Raw genomic sequence first — 18,784 nt, forward strand, 5'->3', positions numbered from 1 at the left:
CCATTGCCTTTGAATGTCCTCTTTCATGTCATGATGACTTTGCAAGATGAAATGCCTTCTGTCCTATCAGTATGTTTCTGTTGTTCACAAGAATCCTGGTGGCAACTAAATACATGTTTTAGACTGTGTATGAATTAACATTTTAGTTTTAGTACATCCTACCCCATAATTACACTGAATTGGTTTTGGAGAGTCTGAAAGCCTACCTGCTTCCCAAATATAATGGTTTTGGCTTCAAATAAATGACAGGACAATAGTGACATTGAAATCATCCAGAGCAGAGAGTAGCCAGGATCAATTCTACATACTGGGAATTCAGCAGGTTTTGAAATTTTGCACTGATATTTACTGATTTCTTATCCTAACAGAAAGCATTTCTGTTTGTATCACCTTTATTTTCCTAGAGACGAAACCTTGGTCTTGGAGAAAACAGGTTGTAGGATCAAAAGATCTAGAAAACCAGCCTTGTTATTCTGTGTCTGCATTTTTATTATCTTTAGGCTCTAATTCATCTGTGCTGTACATGTGAAAGTGCAAATTCAGAAGGAATAGTTCAGAGTTTGGCTTTTGGCTTTCAGATCTGCAGAATTTTCTTCATGCCCAGTGAGTTCATTTAAAACCTGCATGCAGTGCTGCCTGCTCTGTGTTCTAGCATTCCTAATTTTCCCATTGTCCATGGTATCTTTGATCAATCCATGAGTGGAGCAACACTGTGTTGAGGAATGCACAGCCCAAACCAGAGTATGTTTTTAGTTCAAAAAATGAACCCAGAGAATGTTATTTTCTTGCCTTTGGGGTAGGATACCACACACACTCTGTCTTACCAGAAAAGGAAGTATTGGGAAATTTTGTTTCCTAGAAGAGCTATTAGAAGCAGCAATAAACCCCAAACCAATGCAAAGAGAAAAGCCTGTTTTGTAACTTTGACACTCTGTTATGCTGCTCTTTCTCCTTCCTATTTGGTTCACAGCCAGCACAGCCATGAGCGTGGGTAAAGTATCACCGAGACTGGTGGATGCAACCTCTGTCCTTCATCCAGAGCAGGAAAACCACTTGAGCTTCTTGACAAAACAGAAGTGACTCCAACACAAAGCACAAGCACGAGATCCCACCAGAGCAGAGCCAGGAGCAGAGCTATGGAATTTGATCAGGATGAGAGACAGGGTTTTCTTTTAGTGGTGTCTGTACTCTGTGACAGTGGTTGGGTGTCACTGCCACCACATGTGAGCATTGTGCAGGTCTGGAGGGGAGCAGAGCCAGCTCTCCCTGTGCCAGGAGGGATGCCAGGAGCAGTGCCCTGGTCCAGGAGCCGTGCTGCACCTACCAGCAGGTGCCTCCAGGTCAATCTCCTTCAGGCTGTGCTGTGGTGATGGTCACAGGGGTGAATTACATCAGTGTGAGCTGATCTGCAACCAGCAAAGACTTGAGAATGTCTGAAATTCCCATTTCCACCACTGAGAAAGGCTGATTTGCTACTGTAGCATAACAATCAGGCATATTAGGATTTCTCTTCCAAGTAGAGAGGGGCCTCACTGACTCCTCTGCCACGGTGGGAGATGGAACCTTTCCTGAGCAGCCAGCAGTGGATCATGGACACTCTGGCAGGCACCAGGCAGCTGAGCCCTGCCTGCCTCCAGCTAGCACTGACTGCTCCTTGATTTAACCACACCTGTGGGAGAAAAGGAAAGAGCTCAGCCAGTTGTTAGGATACTTATGGAATCCCACAGGACATTTCCACAAAATTGACAACTGTGCTAGTAAGTACTTTTTGTGTCTGCTCGAGGGACTGAAATATCTAAGTTATTATCTGCAGCAGGGACTTCAGGCTTAATAGGCTCAGAGTGCTTGTGCAGGCCATACAATCAATGGGAAGGGGCATGTAGTGTCAGCGTGCAAGATTTGTTGTGAACAGGATTGCAGAATAATCATATTTGGAATGCCTCCATGGATTTTAAAGATGGTGAGCCCTTTCCTTTGACTGCATGGGCTATTCAAATTCCTGCCTCCATCGGCTTCTGTAACTTCATTGCCTATGCAACTGGTCTCTAGCATTTGCTTAGGGGATTCATAAATTTTTTTTAAAGCATCATTTTTTTTCTGATGGGTGAAAATACAAGCACCTGTATAATTTCATGAAATGTGACTTTATTGTCAAAAAAGTGCCACTGATGCATATGGTAATTGAAATGCAAGCAGTGCCAGTGGTATCACTGCAGAGCCACTAAGTTAAGGCATTAAAATAAAGGATGAGGGAAAGTTTAGCCATGACCTTGTAAGTGAATGTTCTTCATCATGGGCAAGACTGCTTAGCAGCTATGGGGACAGGGTGGCCTCCCACCAGTTTCCTGCTTCCCAGAAGGGGTTGAATGGTGTCACACGTCCAGTTGTGACATGAGCTTTCAGTGGCAATATGTTCACCAGGACATGCTCACAGAATTCAGAGGAGCAGAACATCAGCCCTGGTGGTGTTTCCTCTCCAGCCAAGTTTTCCTCTTCATGGTGCCTGCAGGCTGCTCTTGCAACCCCCTGACTTTTGAGAGTGCTGGTTTTAGCAAAGCCATTCTTTGCTACTCTGGGCCTTTTTCTACAGGCTCTGGAGAGAAATGGAGCCCTTTGCCTGCCAGATTTGATGACCAAATGGCTCTCCTGTTTTCCATACTTCAGCAAAGCCTTGAGGAGTTTCCCAAAGAGCCTCCCCTCTTCTCAACCTCTTCCTCTTTCACTTCCCTCTTCACAGAGATATTGGGATGGAGACACAACTGTCAGTGATGGAGCCTGAGATGTGTCTCAGAGACAGCACTGCCCACCACAGCATGGTCTTCTCCATCAGCAGCATGAGGGTGTGCAGATATTCTAAGTCAAAATTCGTATTCATCCCTTGACAGGAAATGTAGAGTCCATTCCTCGACCTTTACCAAGCCACCTTTGGGGCTTTGACTTGCCACTGCAAGAACCTCACAGCCTTGCTTAGTCTCTTTTTGGAGCAGTGGCCTAAAATCTTGTCCTTAATATTCAAACCTCAAAATTTTTTCTCTTTCCTCCCCCACGGCTAGGAGGTCTTTAGCACAGGCCCAGCGAGATGTATGAGAAAGAAACCTGGCAAAAGGTTTAAATTAACTCTAGTGGTTGTGCCAACTCCTGCAGAACGGGAGTGCCAAGATGCAAACATGGCTGCTCACCAGCATTTGGCAAGGCGGTGACATCTTGTCACCGCTCTCCTGGAGCACTGGGGCCCACACAGGTACAAGGACCAGCTGGCTGGGGCACGATGCAAAGCAGGGTGGGAAAGCAGAGGGAAGAGTGCCAGACTTTTCCCAAACGAAGTCACAGCCCTGTTTCTTCAAAATCATCTACTCAAATGTGACATTACTCATGATTGCCAACAGAATCGAGCCTCCACAGCCACTTACCACTTAACTGATGTGTCACATGGGTTCAAGCCTCCCTGTCGGGGTAGCCCAGTCTGTGCTAGTAATAAAGAGTGCACATAAACCCATAAACCCTCAGCAAAGGAGAGAAGGACTCACTTTCAGTGAAACTTGCTCCTGCCACAGAAAGCTGCAAGAGTGCTCTGGAGCTAAGTGCTGACTGTTGGGAAGGTGCCTAGAGCTGGAGGGAAAAAAACCCCAACATAAAATAAAAAGTCTGTTTTTACATTTAATTCCTCCTGAGTCCAGAGCAGCAGAGTTTTATATTTTCATTATATTTTCAAAATAAGCTATAAAGCATCTACATAGTGGAATCCATATTCCCAGGTGGGAACAACATACAGGCCCACTCTAGTCAAACTTCTTTTTGAAAGTATAGCCATGCCAGACAGGTCAGTGAAGTTCATGGGCCCTTTTGTCTCACTCCATGTTATTCATAGCCCAGTGCCATTCTGCTGTCTTCTGTCACACACAGGGACAGCCAGACCTTTGATTTCAGGGACTGCTGCAGGGCATCAGTTCTCCATCCAGATCATGCATATGCATTGTACTCATGTTCCTTTACCTGTTTGTAATTTTTTTCCATGGCCAAAGTCTTCCAAGCCCTTCCAGTGCCTCCCCTTCTTTACAAAATGCACGGGCCCTGTGCTACTCTGTAGCTGTTGGACACACAGCACCTGTCTGCAGCTTTTACACAGGGGAGAGAGAATTCACTGCAATTTCTACACCAGCAGGAGTTTGGTGCTGTGGCACAGCTTTATGCTGAGGTGGGTGTTGAGTTTGACATCAAGCTTGGTAATGGCAAGATGATGTTGCCCATCACCCCAGTAGGGTATTTGCATATCAAAAGTACATTTGAATAAAGAGGTTCAAGAGACATTTTATTAGAGCAGCCACAGAAAAGTAAAAAGTCATGTTCCTCTTCAGACACAGTCCAAGGCTTCTATATAGCTGCCATCAAATGTGGTCTTTCTTCTTCCTCTGTCCATCACTCTCCAGCAAAAACACAACTGAAGGTATGTTTCCACAGGAGAACATTTATCTTATGCCATTTCCAAACTCCAGGAAAAGCTAAGTTTCTGAGATTAGTTATATAAGAAAAGGGAAACTTGAATTTTATGTGCTAGTGCAAACTTAAACCAAGCAAACTGTTATTTGTATTTTATTTGCTCTATAAAAAGCCTAGGAATACAAAGAACTTTTAACTGAATATAAAACTCAACATTTTCTTTCCAGGTGTCCATAGAAATACCAGTATAGTAGAAAACAAATATAAAACCTGCAAAATACCTTAATTTGGTTTTGCTAAGAAGCCCTCTCGTTATGAAAAGAATGGGGGAAAGGGTGAACTAGTTCCTCTTTATTTCAAGCTTGCTGCTTTAATTCCATGTTGCATATGAAACAACAAACAAAATTCTAAGGAATGTAAAAAGTTCCTGTGTCTACAAAAGCCTTAGTAATACCACCCTGAGCTGAAGAACAATGGCACTGACATGAAAGGATTTTCACTTCTAAGAAATACCTTAAATCAGAGTTCAGGAATACATGTATTCCATGCTCTTCTGCAGGGCTGATTTAAACCAGACCTACTAACCTGAAATGTGCTTCCTCCCTGGGAGACTGAGCTGCAGCAGCCCAGGGCAGCCCAGGTGAGACAGGGTGGTACCTCAGGTCTGGGTGAAAGAGGAGGATCTGCATTAAGCAGAATATTCCAGGTATAATGCTACATTTCATACACTGTTCCTGGCTCACAAGGATGGACTGCAGTCTCCAATAACTACAATCGGTACAAAATTTGGAAAATTCTCCACTTAAAAAATAGCAAACCCCATGTTTAATAGCCACAGAGCATTAAGGTACAAACAAAACTGCTGCTTTCCATGTTCTTTATCACTGCCTCTTTCTGAGACTTGTATCCTAAAGGTTCATTTTTCCAAATGGCATAATTTTGGCAGAGGATAAGGTCAGTGAACTCCCAGATTATGCACTGCCTATCCCTCCTGCAGCATTACAGGGATATGCAGATGCTCAGCACCTCAGAAATCCAAGCTTGCTATACAGCTAAAACAAATGTGCAGAGCATGAATATTACAATTACCAGAGAATTAAAAAAATCTGTCTGCATTCAAAGTAAAAATAAAACTGGGAAATTTCAGAATTTCCTGAGGTGCTCTTTTTGATCAACTACAACTTTGGCTTCATTTCAATTTAGGCATTTCTTTCATAGTACAATGCAAAATACAAACTACATTGTGAAGAATATAAAAGCTTTTTTTTCCAGTTGGGAATGCCAGAACATATCCATTGTTTTTTTTCTCAAGCATATTCTTTAGCAAGTATGATTTTAAGAAGAAGTTAATCATGAGTGGAGTTGTATTCTCCAGTGGTAAGGGGGGCTGTTTGGTTTTGACTTTTTTCTAGTAGAAATTACATAGTCCTAGAATTTTCAGATTTTAAAGTTCTCTAGTTCTACTTGAAATTTCCCATTCTTTTTTACAAAAAAATTCAATAATGCCCTTTATCATAATTCATAATGGAAGTGTCTACACATGGTAAACTATCTAACTTGGGTCCACTCTAGGCTGAATGTTTTTTTATTTTTTTAATGTATTTGTGTACTTATGCAGGTTTTGAAATAAAATACATATTGGTAAGCACAAATGAACTGACATTCTATAAAATCATCAGCTCTGGGGAGATGTTGAAAAGGCAAAGTTTGCTGATGTGTCAGAGTAAAAGAACTGATGGCATGAAGAAGTGATCAGATGGAAGGTTTAAAATGAGAAGGGAAAAAGGGAATTTTTCCCAAAGAAAGAATAATTAAACTGAACTCATTGTGAACAGACACAGTGGAACCCAAGAGGGTAACTGAACCATACAAAGCTGGAATTCCACACATATATTCAGCTTGAAAAAGCTGCTTCAGAAGTCAGGAAATTCAAAGGTAAGTGTCTCACAACAGAGTTTTTTAGGCATCTTCCTCAAAAAGATACTGAGCTAGATACTTCTTATTAATATGCATTTTTGTTAATAATCTCTTCAATCTAAACTATAAAACGTGCTGTGCAACATGACTGAACAAACATCACTGTGAGATGTATTTCCCCCTTGTTGGAGTAATTTGAATTTGTAAGCTAATGTAAGTTTTTGTATTAAATAATGTACTGTGTGCAATTTTCTTTCTTGTAAAGTACTTTGAAGCTTTCAAAGGGCACTCTAGGTTCATAAATAATGTGCTGTTCTTTGCCAGAACTGTAGGGCATTTCTTGTAAGTTCTGAATGTTCTTTGCCAGAATTGCAACATGCTACATGCCAAATCCTGCACACAAATGTTCTACATGTGGCAAATGCATATTGGTAAAGACCAGAGGCATGGCATTCCTGGATTTCTTAGAGAGACTGGGGAAGGGAAAGAAGTGGGAAGGAGTATTGAGGAAAGGCAGAGAAAAAAGTCTGTGCATCATTTTAAAAAATGAAAAACAACAAAAAAACAACCTCCACTCCCAAAATAACCCGTAACTTGCACTTAAGTATTTCCAAAAACTTTTTGTTGTACGCAGCACAAACTCACCCAGAGCTGGGTCTTTACTTTTCCTTCAGTTATGGAAACCAGGCCTCTATGTCATTAATAGCTGAAGATTCTTCAATGCCAGACATTTGTAAGGGTCAGAACACCTGCAATCCCTGCTCCTCTGAGCACCCCCTAATGTAAATGGAGAGGCTGAGAGCCAGGAGAAGCAGCACAGTCAGGATCACCACTATTTAACACACTGTGCAAATGAATCCTCTTCTTCAGGCAAAATCAGCATTTCTTATGCCCAAAGCTGCAGGGAATAAACCAAGGCCAATGTTTATAAAGTGTGAACTCTGGCCTCTTTGCAACCTCTGCCACAGACAAGTAGGCTCCTACTTCTGCAGCTTGGAAGAGGAGAAGTGTAAAGCAGCAAGACCCAGAAATTCCAACAGGCATTTGGCCACATAGGTTAGACTGCTGAAGGATACCAGGTCTTGTTACTATATTCTTGATTAAGCACAAACAAGTAATGTCAACAGTCCTCTATAGTTTGGATGGAATTGCTGAAGTAATTAAAAAAAATTACCATTCCCTGCCCTTCACTGAATTTCAAGAAAATGGTGACAACAATTATTAATCACCCAGCAACAACCAGGTAGTTGAAAAGTTATGAGAAGGTACTTAGACCTAATCAGGCATTAAGCACCAAGATTTGATAAATGTTTACAAAATAAACTGAAGTTAAAACTGAACTCCACTTTCTGCAACACTAAATGAACGTTTTACTATCTGGTTTCTTTTGAGGTGGCAAGAAACTACAGTAAAACCTTTGCTGTTGCCAGAATTACACTGCTTAGAGAAAAACATCCTGTGTGTTACCATTTGCTGCCATGATTTACAGAGATATGGTCTGTAGTCTGTATCAGTTTCATGTGGAAGTTTTGAAGGTAAAAAGCCTTCTGCAGAGTTTGCAGATTTCTGCATTAGTGTCTGTGTTGTTGCAAAGAGGATCAAGTGGTGCTGTGTCACAAGCTTTTCAAGGAAGTTAGCACATTTCTTCAGGTTCATCTCCTGCAAGGTAAGACTCTCCCCTCCATTGCTTCTGTCTATCCAATAAAAAGCTGATAAACTGTCTAAAATCAAAACACAGAGCGAGGGGTGAGCACAGAACAAGTTTTCTAGAGAGTAGAGAGTCAGCAGTAACTGAGTGCTGCTACTGCAGCTGACAAGGAAGAGCCTTCCCAGGCACTGCTTTATCATTTCTTCTGTCCCCTGTGCCAGCCTGTTCTCAAGAACGGTGACCAGGCGGAGCATATCGAAGTGGTAATCGGTGTCAACAAACATCACTTCCACTTCCAGCCCTCCCTGTGCCTTGGCAATGATGCAGCGGGCCAGCAGGTGATAAAGCATTTCTGTTTTGCCTGTCCCTTCTGGGCCATGGAATTCAATAACATCTCCTGTTCAAAAACAAAGCAGCACGTTGTCAGGTAAGAGCATTTCTAGCCTAGAGTTGGTTCTCAGTGTTTTCTGAATCAATATTCACTATTCCACAAATTGGGAAATGCATTTTAATAACATTCATAAAATGGTTTAAATCCTGGTTAGCATCCACCAACAGATATTTCAGTTTTCAAGAAAAGCCTCTAAAGTGAAGTCAATCAACTATGAACAAGGACTGAAAGCCTCTGCCAGCACCATCTAGGAGACTTCCATCAAGAAAAGGTTGGCAACTGGATTTCATCTATATCATTACAGGCAGATAAAGGCAGAAGAGGAAGCTGCTACACAAAAGTGGCTAAGAAACCATCTACACTATGCACACACAATTAAGAAATAACAAAGCACAGGACAAAACAAAAAAAATTACGTATTAGATGTCATTACACATAGATATAAAATGCTTTATGTCACAAGATTCCTACAGGAATCTGTGTCTGGTGAAGAAATCACCAGTAAGTTTATTTAGCACTTATATTCTCCTGTGGTGATAATAATGTGAAACTGCTTCTTTTGACAAGGGAGACTCAGGGATTCCTTCAACTCCAGGCCAGGCCTCTGTCTGAAGCACAGGATCTCTGATCATAAAAGGATTCAGCCTAATTGCCTCATCCATGTGGGTCATAAAATACATATCATAAAAATTTAAAATGTTAATTAAAAACAGCATTACACTTCATTAGGAAACCAGTTCTTTTGTTGGATGTGAATGCAAGATACTCTAAAGCCTTATCCAAAGTCTTCTGATGTCTTGTATCAGAGCAAGACCCTAGAAAAAGTTAATTGATTAGCTGCTCTTTATAAATTTCTAATTTTGGGAACTGGATTATTTATTTATGACATTTTGGATTTTATAGGCAGAAGGGTAACCACATGCAGTAAGGAGAATCACACCACTGTAATTGCAGGAAGGTGAGAGATTTCCATGGCCTGGCCAAGTGCAAATGGCCTAACAGCTTCCCATAGGGGGATGTGAGAGTAGAGAATTAACTGCAACTTTCCTTAAACATGTTTGTGCCTGCCTGAGTTAACAGGGTTTTTCAAGTCACTGCTCAACTTCCAGAGGATGTCCTCATTCACAAGTGCCTACAACATCAAGATGCAGTTTGGGATCAGGGGAGCAGGATGGTAGAGAAGAAACCAAGCTCTTCTCCCTTTGCAAGTGTTAAAAGCAATTTACACCTGATGTGACAAGTCTGTCCATTTCAGTGACACTCAGAAATATCATTTATATGAATTTCTGACCCTTTGAAATCTATTAAAAAGCTTGGTTGTCTCCCAAGCCCTTATTAAGCTGTTCTGAATGGCTCCCTCACTTCTGAGATGAAAGATAACTGCACATCCTGGGACATAAGTTTGCATTTTCTCTTCCTGCGCAGAGGTCACGGTGCCCGACGCTGTCACTCGCAGGCAGTGGCTCTGCTGTCACACAGCCTGTGCCAGAGACACAACCACACCCTGGCAGGGTGAGATACCAGCTTGCAAGAGCTCCTCCTAAAAGTGCTGGCTAGGTCATTCCCTCCTATTTTGTCTCTTGCAGTATTTTAGAACAATTGTGTAAGGCAGCTCTTGATAAGAACAAAGTGTATCTTTTGCCACTGGCTGTGACACAAAACTTCTGCCACCCTGGTTGGCATTTCTGAATCCAGAGCAGTAACTGAGGGGCCAACAGGCAATGCTGCTTCACCTGCCTTTACAGCAAAATATGACCTGCTGGATTCAAAAATTCTTCTGGGAAATAAATGCTTCACTTTTTCCATTTGAAGACATTCTAGCAGGGTGTCTGTGTGCTGCAGAATGACACTGGATGAGTTGTTTTTTTTTACTGGCAGAAGTAATAAAACTTATTTAAGTAAAAATTCGAAGTTGAATGACAAAAATCATTCTCGGAGGTTTTTGTAGTGGTGATTTATAAATGTGAACAGCAAGACAGCCAAGCACCCCTCAAAGCTTGTTCATCATTGCTGAAAGAGATCCACAGCTGCCCTGTAGTTGGAAACAGAAACAGCTTGGACTGCAAGAAAACCTCAAGAGAGCTGGGGATTTCTGTGCCTTCCTGATTATCCAAGAGCTGCCCGCAAGGAGAACGGGTGCAAAACAGGAGCCATTTATAGCAGCATCTATAAATGTTGGGTTTCATTGAATTAGCAACCAGGCTGTTACAGTAAGATAAGGGGGGAAATTCATTTCTCTGGATCAGAGAGGACAAGCCATGACACAGCAAAGGAGGAAGTGAGGCCAGCAACGTTTTCAAGAAGCCTCTGACACGCTGACAGTAGGTCACAGAAGAAACTGAGTGATCACGACCAGCATCATCCATTAATGTCAAAACAACTTGGAAAGGAGGATTAGTAAAAAGATACTGTCACAGGATGAGAACAGGCTGAGAGGGAGAGCAGGAACAGCACTTTAACATGGAAGAAAGTTAATGGGAATTTTTTCTATTAGAATTGGTGTTGGCAGACATTAAACATATCAGTAGATGAATGTTCCATTAGCTTGGCAAAACATGCAGAAGACAAACTAATTGGGTTAATAAAAACTTAAGTTTGTGAAGATTTAACAGATGGAGATGGATGAGTAGAGTGATTTCACATGAAATTCAGCACTAGTGAATTCAAGAGTTAGGTTTTAAGGAGTCCCTGAACACATTGCCTGGCTCAGGGCAGCCAGAGCTGGCTCATTATGGGCAGACTGAAGAGAATAATACCCCACTCCTATGAATGGGCATGCAGGTTAAACTAAATGATGCTGAAGAAATGTAAATATTTATGTAAGATTTATATATTTTAACTGAAACACTGTGTTCAGTCCTGGTCATCAGTTTGGTGTTACATCTTGAATGAGAAGAGCCTTATTTTCATCTGTAATCAATCCACCTGAAAATGCTGGTTAAACTATTTTCTGACACTGCAGATACAAACAGGCTGCTGGAACACTCAGCAATAACTTTGTGTGTTTCACATTCTAGGCTACCTTGAAGTTCCTGGGCTGATCATTTACAATGCTGTGCAGAAGCTGTCACTATTATTTACACCATTTATAAGTGAAGTAGAAAGGCCTAATATTTATTCCAAGTTAATGTTGGGTGTCATGCAATTGGTGAACATCAGAGCCTTACACTGACACCCACACCTTCATGCCAGTGGCACAGGGGAAATATGACTGGCAATAGTGGAAGATTATTTAATGCTTGTGTCACTTTTGCTCCATTCCAGAAGAGCTTAAATGGTATGTAATTAATGTACTTATGTGCTCTTAAATATGCAAGTCCATCATAATTAGAAGCAGTGGTTAGAGTATCACATTAATACCTATATTACCTGTCCCTATTTTACAGTACCCTGACATGCAAGTTATGAACACTTAACTAAAATGTAACCTTTGGATAGTTTATTGAAACTTCATGTATTTGTTTGAAAAAATGAATAATTTAGGTCTTTGCATTGCTTTAATCACAGCATTTGAGATGAAGAGCTGTTCAGTATTGACTTCATGGGCAACCTATTACAGAATTCCACAGTGACACACTAAAAGTCAAGTTCATGACAAATGGAGAGGTAAGCCTTCAACAGGGATTTAATACTGAATAATGTGAGCACACATCAAAATAACACATGGCCTCACATGAATAGTGTGGTATTAAAAGACAAAGCAAAAATGCAATAAAAGGTGAAGTCCATTTATATATATACAGCTAAAGGGCTGTGCTAATATGTTAGGCAGCTTCATTAATGTCAGCCAAAAAGCATGACCAGTATGGGTAATAATTGATACCATTTGTTGGAAGCAGAAGAAAAATACAAGTGCTTCAAAAGCTCAATGACTCTGTTGGCACAGAGAAACCAGTGATGCATTTTAGAAGGTTTCCAGCCATGTTAGAACTGAGGTTCTGGAACAGTCTTCAGACAGACATGAACAACCTATAAAGCTTTAAGAGCAAAGCAGATAATTTGATATGAAATTGTGTAACAGTATGGACTGCAGCAAGGGCAGTTAGTGATCCCCAAGAAAACATCTTAAAATCTGTTTGACCAGTACATAGCCAGTTCAGTCTCAAACATTTGTTTGTTGTGTGTAAAGTTGACTAAAAAATACCAAACATCTAGACTAAAAGACTGTTTAATATTTATGTTTTCAAAAAACTACAGTAATATCTCATTTTCTAAACAAATTAAGAATTTGAGAGTCTTGTGAAGCATACACTAATTTCACTCCTGGCCCTTAATTCTTCTTGTAACACAGCAGAAAATGAGGGAATTCAGAAATGAGAGAATTTAAATATTCTTGTGCTCTACTTGCACTGGCTTAGCAGTATTTCTCCACCCTTTATCATTGTTATGTCACACTGGAAACTTTCAGGGCAGGAATCATGTACTGCTAAAGCCCACATGTGTTTTCTACTGCTGCAAAACTCTACACAAAGTGTCTCACAGTGACTGTGTTTGAAGATTAAGCATCATCTCTCATCCAATTATCCTGATTCTTTTTCTTGCTTTTTCTGCTTGTTATTCTGAACATTCCACATTTGTGGGAATTCAAACTGCAGATAAGTGTGCTGCTAAGCACTGAAGCCACATACTTGCCCTATGAAATCCACTCACTCACACATAAATTCCACAACAGTAGTACCTCACCACTGATCCTCACTGTTTGCCACTCACATGCCTTTTTTCATATATATTTTTAGCCCTGTGTAATCAGAGTTGTCTCTTCCATCATGAAATTCATGAAATTTCACACAATCTGAAAAATCAGTCTGACTTCCTGAATAGTGTTATTTTCTTTTTAGTTCACTAATTTCTTTCATTGAAATACCCAACCTTGATCTTTCTTGTACTGGTGTCATTGAAAGGTTACCCCAGTTCTCCAATCTGAAATTCTCATTCATTCACTGAAGGTCTCTATGACCCATGTTGATCCTGCATTGTGAACTCATTCAACTAATTAGTACCTATGGCCATAATGGAATTGTTTATGAACTTCTATTCTAAGCATACTTAGGATTGTTCAGGTCAAGACTGAATGGCATGATGAGCTTTGTTTGCTCATGCTCCTTATCCTAATTTACCCAGACAACTCTGTATCACTGAACTCTCTGCTATTTACTGAACCTCATGTTCTTTGCAAATTTCTGCAGTTATGACTTTGTGGTGGTTGTCTAGACCACTGATTAAAAAAAACAAACAAAGAGGGTTAATGACAGACTCTAGAACAAATTGCTGGAAAACTACTGACACTGACCAATGTGCTTGGTTATTTACTCACCTACACCTGTGTCTTGATATGCATAAAATAGATTTTGAGGCCTATTTAATAATGTTTGGAAGGGTGACTTTGCATTATTCCATTTTATCTAGATTGCATTGAACCATATCAAAAATTAGAATTATGATCTAGGGCAAAATAATTTACTTGTATGCTTATCTCTATTGATAGAAATAGAGAGAGATAGAAATATAGAATATTTCTACATGAACATTTTTCCCTAAATGGGATGAAGACATATTTTTACCATGAACAGGAGATCCTTCCTCAGCAAACAGACAAGGCTCGAGATTCTTCAGAGAACTTCTGCCCTCGAGTCGTGCACGCAGCTTTTAAAGACAAGACAAAGAGCCATGCTGTTAACTTTAAATAATGAACCTCAGGACACAAATTTAAAGCATTTTAAGAACTGACAGTTTTCCATGACAGTCCTATTGAAAGATTAGCCTGATTTTAAAAGTGTTTTCATAAATACATATGGAAATGTATAGTCATGACTACAGCAACAGAAGGTCCCAGCTTTACAAACAACAAGCACACAGATTCAGTGGCAGTGAGGATTGGAGATATGAGGAGAAATAAAGTTTAAAAAGCAAAGGCTGCTCAGGGACATTAGTGAGAGGGATCACCTCCAGCCCACAGCAGTGCTGCCATTCCAAAGAACAAAGGGAAAGAACATCATTTGTAACAACCAAAAAAACCCCTCCAAACCTCCAAAAAAACCACTGGCTGAGAGCTGAAACCTTACCCATCAACAATCCCCCGAGCCAGCTTCTCTGAGCATTTCTAAGTAAAACCATGTGCATTTCACCTGAGACATTACACAGGACTCCTCTGGGCTACAATCCTATTATATCATAGTTACTTGTTCAAACAGAGTATGGATTAAGAATGTTCAAAAGTAATTAGTCACCAGTGGCTCTGCAAGAACCTTTCTAAAGCAAGCTTGAATTTGTTAAGCAAGTTCTCCAAAGCCCCTCGTAAAGTAAGTCCATTGTAAAACTAATTACTTCAAAGATCATGGACAGTTGCTTAAATTGAGAGGTATTTGCACAGCAAGCAGACAGGTATTCACAAAACCTGTGTTGTTATTAGTTCTGGCACACTGTGTAAAGCAAGAATGAACATTTTCCCTGGTACCAGAGCTGTATTCCCTACATGTATTCCCATACATGGGAAAGGACATTATTGGGATGCTCAGTGTCACCAGAGCACCTACCCTGGGGCCAAATACTACACTCTCCAAGACACCCAGGTGTCATTTAGAGATCTGAACAAAACAAATCCTCTTCACTTCTATCCCATCCTCAAGACCAAAAGAGCAGTGAGCACACACCTTCAAACAACTGCTGCCTTCTCTTGCATTCCTACTTGTCATATGCATGAGCAACACCTGCTCTGAATGATCTTAGAAGTTCTTTAAACAGTTGTGTGTGTGTTTGCCTTTAAGCGTAAAAAATTAAATGGTCCTGAATTTGCTTCAAGTGGTCACAATGGGAATCTAAGTGTGACATTTTCATTGACATTTTAAGAGTCCCCTCCATTAACAAAATGTCAATGTGTTTGCCTTGGCCTCTTCTCACCTATCCAGGAGAGTTTTCTGACTCATCCTCTGAAGGGCCAAAAAACCACTCAAATTGACCTTGCTCTGGATCAGCAGAGCCTCCCATTACACTTCACACTTTTGTGCAGCACTAAACACACGGTGAACTCCTGGGAACCAGCAGGGTTCCATGATCTGGACAAAGCAAACATCCAGATGGACACACATACACGAGAATACAGGAATTAACTTGGGGCACATAAAGCAGCAGCTCTCAACTACCAAGAGGGCCTTGGCAGGCCCTGCATGTGCAGCTCTCCTGCTGCCAGGGCCTGGCCACCAGCAGGGAGAGGCTGCACCCGCTGGGGAGAAGAACCAGGAATTCCTCACCCCTTTGTCAGCAGTGGAAGTTGAGGGAAAGAGGAAAACCACCCCAGGCTGCTGCTTTCTGATGCTCTGCACTTCTCACAGAGGAAGCACTGCTGCAGCACACAGGGATAACAGGGGCTCAGTGATGGGCACTGCTGGGGCCAGCAGTCACAACTACTGCTGGCCTAAACCCATTGCTGCAGCCTCCTGCTCCTAAATTAATTTGTACATTAACAAATATATCCTGTGCAGTTTATTTTTTCTGGAACAGTGAGCCCCTGTGTCCTCTTAGACTATCAACTCCTTAAGTTTACTGAGAGAGAGTAAATTGATCACTCTGGTTTAAATATGAATCTGTCGTTATTTAAATGACAAGTTTATGGATTAATTTTAAATAAGTACAGGTGCTTTCTCTGAGCACTGCTCATGAAGGTAATTTATGGTAATTTGCTGATGATAGCACACCTGTGTTTTTATCCAGCTTGTATTTACTTCCGCGTTCTGAAGCAGAATCTCCAAAGGCACTTGCCTCATTAGTGCCACGCTGGGAGCCACGGGGTTCCTGGCACAAACAGGCAACAATTTTCCTCCAGCTCTCACAAAGGTTTGTCCACAGTGCAGCACAAGTGATGGGAGCACAGCTGAGACACTGCACAGGCACCCTCACCTCTGCCCACGTTACACAGGGACAGCACAGGCTGCTCCCAACCCAGCCAGAGCCGCTCTGGCTCTGCTCCAGGGGAGCCTTTCCCATTCTGCCTCCCCTCCTGTTCTTCTGGAATACGAGGGGGGAGAAATCCCCAGCATGTACAGGGTGATCTGAGGGTGGGTGTCAGGTGCCCCAAGCTTTGTCACACACAATGTACAGAAGGACAGACAGCACCCCTGGAGAGAACCTTGGAGCGGGAAGAGCTTAGAAAAAATTCCCAAGTCAATTTCAAATCCCCTATTAGAGATTTCTGATTCTATAATCAAACTGTAGGTGCTCATTTGTTCCTCCATAAGCCTCTCTTCATCTTTTTTTACACAAAACACCACCCTTTAGCAACCTGCTAGTGGTAGCTCCTCATTCTTAGGTATTTGAAAATGTAATTATGCCAGCAAGGAACTGCACAGATGTGCAGTTACATGTAGAGAATAAGCAAAAGTTCAGCAGCAGCTGGGATAAGTGTCAATAATGACAAAGATGATGGGACTCAAATACTTCAGCTATGCTTTTTATAATTTTTTTTCCTTTTAATAAAAAAATATGCATGTGGACAGTCCCACTGACTAATGCCTGACATGCTTGTGCTCTGTTGGTTCCAACAGAGCTGTGCATCAATGCAAGCACACACGTAGGTCTTGTCAGGAATGAGAGATTACTTCATTAAAATGTTAAAGAAATTCAAATTAAATACTCCAGCTCTGCTAGAGGCTGTGAGCTAACCTACAGGCTATTTACACATACAAACCTATCTCCAGTACTAGACAAAATTTAATTCTCAACCACTATAACCACTCTGATTGAGCTTTTGTAAACTTTGGGCATGAAGACATATGCAAGCCATTTATCATTACTTTTACTGTGATAAACCAAAGGTGTTTTGCAAGAAGTTCTAATTTGTTGTATTAATTACATTCAATAATAAAAGCACAATACTGTGGTCTCAGTATAACTCAGTAAAATCTGACTTTATGCATGAGGCTATTTAAAGGAGTATTGGTTTAAATTAAGTGTTTTCTGTTTCAAGTGCTTTTACCATTTTTTGTCTGGACATTCTGTATTCATACATTGACTTTTCTTAACCCATTGGTCTTCAACTCCTCCCTTGTTCCAGGTTGGATATCCATCCACTGCAGGCAGTTGATGCCATGAGCATTCTCTGTCAGCACCACTCATGTGGACAAATAAATGCATTTATCCCTTGGACAAAGTGCACACCTCATATCCTTAATTCACGTCTATTTGCCAATAGTGGACATCTGATACTAATTTTTTTTAAGTGTCAAAAGGGCTTAAAAGCCCAAGTCCCACTAAAAACCACACGGAACTTTAACAATAAATATTATCACACTTTTCTGTTCATGCTGTGAACTATTCAGCACGTTCCGGTATAGTTACACACAAATCTCCAAGCAATTAAGTTGCTGATCGAAAGCGGAAGTTTCTAACAAATACAACATCGAGAAATGGGAAAAAAAAACTAATTAAGCAACACAAAATCCCAAAACTCAAACTTCTTTTCTCCTAAAGAGGAGGAAAACAATTCCACCTTACAAAATGTTTATTTACAGAATCATAAAGTTGGAAGAGACCTTTAAGACCATCAAGTCCGAACCTTTAAAGGAAACCTTCCTCACAGGTCTTCTTCCTTAGGCATCCCCTCCAATGCCTGGGAGGGGAGCGCGAAGGGAATATTTAAAAAAGAATAATCGAAACACCCGAACCAAGAAGCGCCCACAGCAGAAATCCACCCGGATCCCGACACAAAGGCAGAACACGGCCCCAGGGAACCCCGATCCCTCCCGGATCCACCGGGAAATCCACCGGGAATTCCAGCGGGAAGCCCCCGCGGCCTCTCGGGGGCGGAACTCCCTCCCTCCCTCACGCACCGCCCCCTCAGGAGGCGCCGCTGGGGCTCCCCCGCGCCCGCCCGTGGCGGTGAAGGGAGGAGGCTCAGCGCTCCCCTTCTCCCCTGGCTACAGCCTCGCCCGGCTCTCCCCGCCCGTGTGCCCGAGCCCGGGGCTGCGGGGAACGGGGAGCGGGGCGGGGGCCGCGCCTCACCTGCGTGCCCGACTCCGCCCCGCCGAACGCGTCACCCATGGCGGCCCCGCGGCCCCGCGCCCGCCGCCGCCCCGCAGCGCCCCCGCCCGGCCGCGCCCTCTGCGCCTGCGCGGTTCGGCCCCCCGGGAGCGCGGGGTGGAGCCTGTGGGATGCGGAGTCACGGGTTCGAGTCCCGTCTCCGGCTCGATTCACGGCTGCCCACCCACCCGACCCTCGTTCATGGTTTGGGATTCCTTGGACACGGCCGGGAGAATCATAGAGTCAAATAGGTTGGAAAAGAGCTCTGGAGTCATCGAGTACAACTTGTGACTGAACACCACCATGCCAAGCAAATCATGGCACTGAGCGCCATGTCCAGTCTTTCCTTAAATGTTATATTGCACTAAACCAGAGATCAA

The 18,784-nt window shown here is 42.1% G+C and overlaps 1 protein-coding gene across 1 annotated transcript; it reads right to left on the reverse strand.

Annotated features, from left to right (window-relative positions):
- Positions 1–3,863: 3,863 nt before the first annotated feature.
- Positions 3,864–18,457, reverse strand: XRCC2 (X-ray repair cross complementing 2). Its single transcript, XM_064703882.1, has 3 exons — positions 18,387–18,457; positions 13,955–14,036; positions 3,864–8,399 (listed from the first exon to the last, which is right to left on the reverse strand). The coding sequence occupies exons 1-3, from the start codon at positions 18,423–18,425 to the stop codon at positions 7,684–7,686; spliced, it is 837 nt and encodes a 278-aa protein (XP_064559952.1). The 5' UTR covers positions 18,426–18,457; the 3' UTR covers positions 3,864–7,683.
- Between the last annotated feature and the right edge of the window lie 327 nt (positions 18,458–18,784).

Source organism: Zonotrichia leucophrys, chromosome 2 (genome assembly GCF_028769735.1).
Source record: "Zonotrichia leucophrys gambelii isolate GWCS_2022_RI chromosome 2, RI_Zleu_2.0, whole genome shotgun sequence".
Lineage (NCBI taxonomy): Eukaryota > Metazoa > Chordata > Aves > Passeriformes > Passerellidae > Zonotrichia > Zonotrichia leucophrys.